Source organism: Bos indicus, chromosome 13 (assembly GCF_029378745.1).
Source record: "Bos indicus isolate NIAB-ARS_2022 breed Sahiwal x Tharparkar chromosome 13, NIAB-ARS_B.indTharparkar_mat_pri_1.0, whole genome shotgun sequence".
In the NCBI taxonomy this organism is placed as follows: Eukaryota; Metazoa; Chordata; class Mammalia; order Artiodactyla; family Bovidae; genus Bos; species Bos indicus.
The window spans coordinates 60,985,911-60,991,944 of NC_091772.1; the positions used below are offsets into that span (position 1 = coordinate 60,985,911).

Below are 6,034 nucleotides of genomic sequence, written 5' to 3' on the forward strand. Positions count from 1 at the left end.
CTGTGAAGCCTAGGCTCTAGGGAGGCAGGATTCAGTATTTGCAGCCCACAGGCTCAGTAGCTGCAGCATGCGAGTACAACAATTTTTATGAACTTTTGAAGGAACTTCAACTTTGAATCAGATTCACAGACAGAGTGCAATTTCTATGTTAACACAAAAATTAAAGTGTAATTCAAGGGCAAGATGAAGTAAAATAGTCTGAAAGGGAAATGTCACACTCTACAGAGAAGCTGTAATGACTGATGCCATAAAATAAAGCAACAAAATGAATTTTAGTGTTAAATTTAATATAAAAAGAATTTGATTAAATGCTTAATCATACTTGGGGGATTTTACTGCAATTATCTGAGTCTTTCACAGTTCATGTAAGTAGAAATAAGTAAGAATATTGGAAATTGATTAAGAGAGCAAAAACTTAATTTAGTAGGGAACATGGTCCTAGATTATACCCCCTAAACCCCCAGTTCATTAGCAAAAGGAAACCTTTACAACAGTCCCCAAATTAAAGAATAGCAGGCTCTGGTTTCTGACCATGATCCATTGAGACCAGCAATAAACTACAAAAATAATAATAATAATAACCAAAAGAAATAAACCACCTGGAACATTCAGAACAAGAATATTAGACACTTCCTATGAAGATTTATTAGAACTTCCGTGGCCAAGCAGGCATGTGGTCATAAAGTTATATGACTGTTTCTCCAAGGGCTGGCACAGGGCAAAAATAAAGCCTAAGAAAGACACGATTGAGCTGGATCCAGTATGTCAGCTGGGTCCAAAGCCAGAACTTTAGGTCAAAGTATTCAGGGAAGTTTCTGTGCTTTCCCAGGATGCCCGTGTCACAAGCAGTGTCGTCATTACACTTCATCCACTCTGTGTGTCCGTATGTGTTAGTCCCTCAGTCGTGTCTGTCTCTTTGCAACCCCATGAGGTATAGCCTGCCAAGCTCCTCAGTCCATGGGATTTTCCAGGTAAGAATACTGGAGTGGGTTGGCATTTCCTTCTTCCTGACCCAGGGATCAAACTGGGTCTCCTGCATTGCAGGCAAACTCTTTACCATCTGAGCCACCAGAGAAGCCCTCGTCCACCCTGAGAACAGTGAATTTCTGATCATATCGGGCCCTCTGGAAGGGGGCCCGATATACAGTTGGAAGAGTCCTCTCTGCAACTCCTGTCTTGACCTCAGTGTTCCATGGATAAAATAAATAATTCTGACTACTTGATTCCAAAGATCCTAATTGTAAGAGTCTTTAGGATGTTATAATTTGTACTAAAAATGTATTTACTTACTTCATTAAACCATTGTTTTCTGTGTCCCTCTTAATCTAAGACCCTGGCCCTGGGAATGCAGTAGAGTCAGTTTCTGCCCACAATGCATTTTTCAGTTGGTTTAATGCAGTGTGATGAGGACCTGGATAGTGGAGGAGGGTCTAGGAACAGAGACTATAACACTCCAATGAGCGGGGTGAGACGGGGGCAAGGGTGAATCCTCTTGTTATATACTGCCATGATATTTTAGCTTTTTCTTCTGTTCTTCTGCCTTCCCTCAGAGTGCCTAGGATAAGGTTCTGAGTTGTAAGTAATCAGTTAGTGCTACTGACTAAAGTATCCATGTTCCTTTATGCCTCTTGTTTCACTGCCAGTGCCCCAGCCCCCTGAGCCCCGCCCCATGGAGGCAAATAAAAATCTGAATCCAGAGCTCCATCCGAGAAGTTCTGGACTCTTGGATCTGACACTTCTTTTTCAAAGATCATGAAATTCTTGCTCCTTACTGTCTTTCTGATCCTGTTCCAGATGTTGCCAGGTAACCAGAACCAGGAAAGAAGGAAAAGAGCACTAGGGTGGGGAACTGCCCATGAAAAGGATAATATCTTTCTGTCCATTCAGACAGGGTTTTCAGAGGCTTCTGAAATCTGCTTGACCTTATCAGAATTTACCTTTCCCAGGACAAGCCTGAGGTTCCATATTAAGAATATGTGTTTGGCCAGAATCCCCAGAGCCATGGAAAAGGGTTGGGTGGTACCACATAGTCCTTCGGTACTCAGGTGTAACCTTCGCAGGCAAAATTGACTTTGATACTTTGCACCAATCAATGTCCCAAGGGCCCGACTGAGCAGCTGTCTGGTTTCAGCTGTCTTTACATTCTCTGCCAGATCATGGGTCCTGGAGCGTATCTTAGACATTAAGTTCTATTATCCCTTCATGTGAAAGCCTGGGATGATAATAATGGAGCAGTCATGTGGAAGTGAGCACAGGTCCTTTCTGCTCCTTTCCAACTACTAAAGTCTATAATTTTGTTAATGATTTATAATGAGATTACACAAACACATGGCCAGAACTTTAAACTCCTGTTTATGAAGGTCTGAATAATTTTTAAGCAAGGTACCATTTACTTCATCTGTCTGATATTTGTAACCTTTTTTCTGTACATTTATAAATTTATATAAATATGTATGTACCTATAGTTCTTTCTTAGCCAAAAAAAGTAGCTATATATTGCTCTAAAAATTTTTTTTCAACAGTATAAGGTGAATGTCTTTCTTGTCAGCACATAAAAATTGACCTGATTGCTCCTAGAAGTCTCTTAGTCCATCTTATGAAGAAATCATAATTTGTACATCCAACCCCTCCAAAGGGTAAAATGTGATTTTTTCCCCCCAAATCTTTGATAAGACTAACAAAACTGCAACTGACTTCTTGCACATATATTTTTACTTACTTAGACAAAAGTTTCTAAATAAGTTCCTAGAGGTTAACTTGCTAGGTAGAATAAAAACAAGCTCTTAATTTAATTGATCTTGTCTGTTGCTTTTAATCTCCATTTTACTTCCTCATTGATCTTTATGTTCTTCCTTTGATGGGGTATGTTTTTGTCTGTTCTTCTTTTTCTAATTTTTTAGGTAATAGTTTAGGTTGTTTATTTGAGATTTTTCCTAATTCTTATTAAGCCTGCACCACTATGAACTTCCCTATTAGGAAGGAACTTCCTCTTAGGGAATTTCCTCTTAGGGAACCTTTTAGGGAAGGTTCTATTTTCATTTTCATTTGTCTCCACGTATTTTCTGGTTTCTTCTTTGATTTCATTTTTGACCCATTGTTTTTTTAATAGCATGTTGGTTAGTCTCCATGTGATCATTCTTTTCTGCTTTTCTTTCTCTGATTGATTTCTAGTTTCATACAATTGTGGTCAGACTTCCCTGGTGGCTCAGTGGTAAAGAATCTGCCTGCAATGCAGGAGGCACAGGAGATGTGGGTTCAGTCCCTGGGTTGGGAAGATCCCCTGGAGGAGAGCATGGCAACTGACTCCAGTATTCTTGCCTGGAAAATCTCATGGACAGAGGAGCCTGGGATACTACAGTCCATAGGGTTTCAAAGAGTTGGACATGACTGAGAGACTGAGCATGCCTGCACAGTTGTGGTCAGAAAAGATGCTCGAGCCAATAAACACATGAAAAGATGCTCAACATTGCTTATTATTAGATAAATGTAAATCAAAACTACAATGAGATATCACCTCACATCAGTCAAAATGACCATCATCAAAAACTCTACAAAGAATAAATACTGGAAAGGGTGTGGAGAACAAGGAACCCTCCTGCACTGTTGGTGGGAATGTAAACAAATACAGTCTTTTTGAGAACAGTATGGAGATTCCTTAAAAAACTAGGAATAAATCTCTAACATATGATCCAGTAAACCCACTACTGGGCATATACTCTGAGAAAACCATAATTGAAAAAGACACATGTACCCCCCAATATTCATTGCAGCACTATTTACAGTAGCTAGGACATGTCGATGTCCATCAGCAGATGGATGGATAAAGAATATGTGGTACATATTATACAATGGAATATTACTCAACCATAAAAAGTAACAAATTTGAGTCAGTTGTAGTGAGGTGGATGAACCTAGAGCCTCTTATACAGAGTGAAGTAAATCAGAAAGATTAAAGCAAATATCATATATTAACACGTACATGTGGAATTCAGAAAAATAGTACTGACAAACCTATTTGCAGGGACAAAATGGAGACGCAGATGTAGAGAATGGTCTTGTAGACAAAGAGGGGGAAGGAGAGGGTGGACAAATTGAGAAAATAGCATCAACACATATACACTATCATGTGTAAAATAGATAGTAAATCAACTATACTCCAATATAATATAAAAAGTCTTTAAAAAGAAAAAAACCAGAAATATAGCATGTACAGTACCTTGCTTTGCTTACAGAATCTCCTTTAATAGATAGGGTTATTATGAAGCTTACAGACATGGTTGCTCTAACTGTTATGACTATCTTCCTCAGTATCTGGAGATAATTGCCCTTTTTTCACTCTTTTTAGTCTGCAGGGGCCGAAAATCTTGTTGGATCATTAAAGGACACTGCAGAAAAGACTGCAAATCTGGTGAACAGGTTAAAAAGCCATGTAGAAATGGTGACTATTGCTGTGTTCCAAGCAAAACAGATTCTCAACCACACAGACCAACTCAAGCAACTGCCAGAAAGTATCAAACTTTTACTGATAAGATGAAAAGTAATGCTCTTTTGGAGCAAATACCAGTAATCTTCCAATAGAAAGCAGAAAGTAGAATAAACTGGGGACTTCTCAGACCAGGGATTGTTAACTTCAGTCTCTTTTACATGAGTCCATTAAAGCACATGAAAAACTCCCTGCTATCATTCGTCTCTGTCCTCACACGGCTGAATTTAATGGAAGAATCAATGCAAGTACAGCAAATGATATGTAAAATTGAGTAGAGAGGTTTTTACCTTTTTCTTTATAGTTATTGTCATCACCTTTTCCTAGAACGGCATGAGGATGGTGAAGCATTCAGCAGTCACTTCCATCCATCTGCAGCAATACAGTTTTATGTCAAACAGTTTATGCTCAAGTCTGAAATGAATTATATTCTATGCCTGGGATTTAATAAAAGGTTTTTGATCATTCAAAAGAAAAAAAGATGTGAAGGTGTCCAAAACACTGAAAATACCCTGATGTCCCACTCCCACTAATAAATAATTCTAAACCAAACAATGATAAACAAATTAATTAGAAGGAAATTCAGAAAACTTCCAATATTTCCCATGAAAATTTCTTCAAAGAATTCTTTTGAAAAGATCAAGCATCAAATTACTTCAGCCAATAAAAACACATTCCATTTCTTTCGCACCTGCTTCAAAAGTGCCCCATGTCAGTGGCGCTGTTCTCTCCATTTGGGCCTTGCCTTCCCAAAACAAGTTTGGGAAGCCTCAAGGAAATTCCTGGTTTTATGCTTGCCTTCTGGTTCAACATTAATACCTCCTTTGTTTTACTTTATTTTGCCAATAGCTACCAGGACACTAAGAGTTTTTTTCATAAGTTAAAAGACACCTCAGATAAATGCATCCTGTTTATCACTCAACTTTGGTTGTAAACTTCTCTCTGACACAGGCTAACAGAGAAGAATACAGAGCCAAGAATTAAAACCCCTCACATATGATTAACTAATAATTCCACAATGGGGCCAAGAATAGTATATGCGGAAAGGATAAGTCTCTTCAATAAAAGAATGGTATTGGGAAAACTGGATAACCACATGCAAAAGAATGAAATTGGACCCCTCTCTTACACCACTCACAAAAATTAACTCAAAATTGATTGAAGATTTAAATGTAAGAGATGAAACTTTCGGAGAAGGCAATGGCACCCCACTCCAGTACTCTTGCCTGGAAAATCCCATGGACGGAGGAGCCTGGTAGGCTGCAGTCCATGGGGTCGCTCAGAGTCGGACACGACTGAGCGACTTCACTTTCAAATTTCACTTTCATGCATTGGAGAAGGAAATGGCAACCCACTCCAGTGTTCTTGCCTGGAGAATCCCAGGGACGGGGGAGCCTGGTGGGCTACTGTCTATGGGGTCACACAGAGTCAGACACGACTGAAGTGACTTAGCAGAGTGGGAGTGCAAACTGGTTCAACCACTATGGATATATACCTAAAGGAAATGAAAACAAGGTATCTAAGAGCTATTTGCTCTCCCAAGTTTATTCC

General features: G+C 39.1%; 1 protein-coding gene and 1 long non-coding RNA gene across 2 annotated transcripts; both read left to right on the plus strand.

The window, feature by feature from the left end:
* Positions 1-746: 746 nt before the first annotated feature.
* Positions 747-1,223, plus strand: LOC139186552 (uncharacterized). The gene is made up of 2 exons (XR_011570170.1): positions 747-971; positions 1,045-1,223. It is a non-coding gene; the product is annotated as an uncharacterized lncRNA (long non-coding RNA).
* A 457-nt stretch (positions 1,224-1,680) lies between these two features.
* Positions 1,681-5,699, plus strand: DEFB118 (defensin beta 118). Its single transcript, XM_019972703.2, has 2 exons — positions 1,681-1,804; positions 4,346-5,699. Exons 1-2 carry the CDS (start codon positions 1,753-1,755, stop codon positions 4,576-4,578), a joined length of 285 nt encoding a protein of 94 aa, XP_019828262.1. The 5' UTR covers positions 1,681-1,752; the 3' UTR covers positions 4,579-5,699.
* Positions 5,700-6,034: the final 335 nt, after the last annotated feature.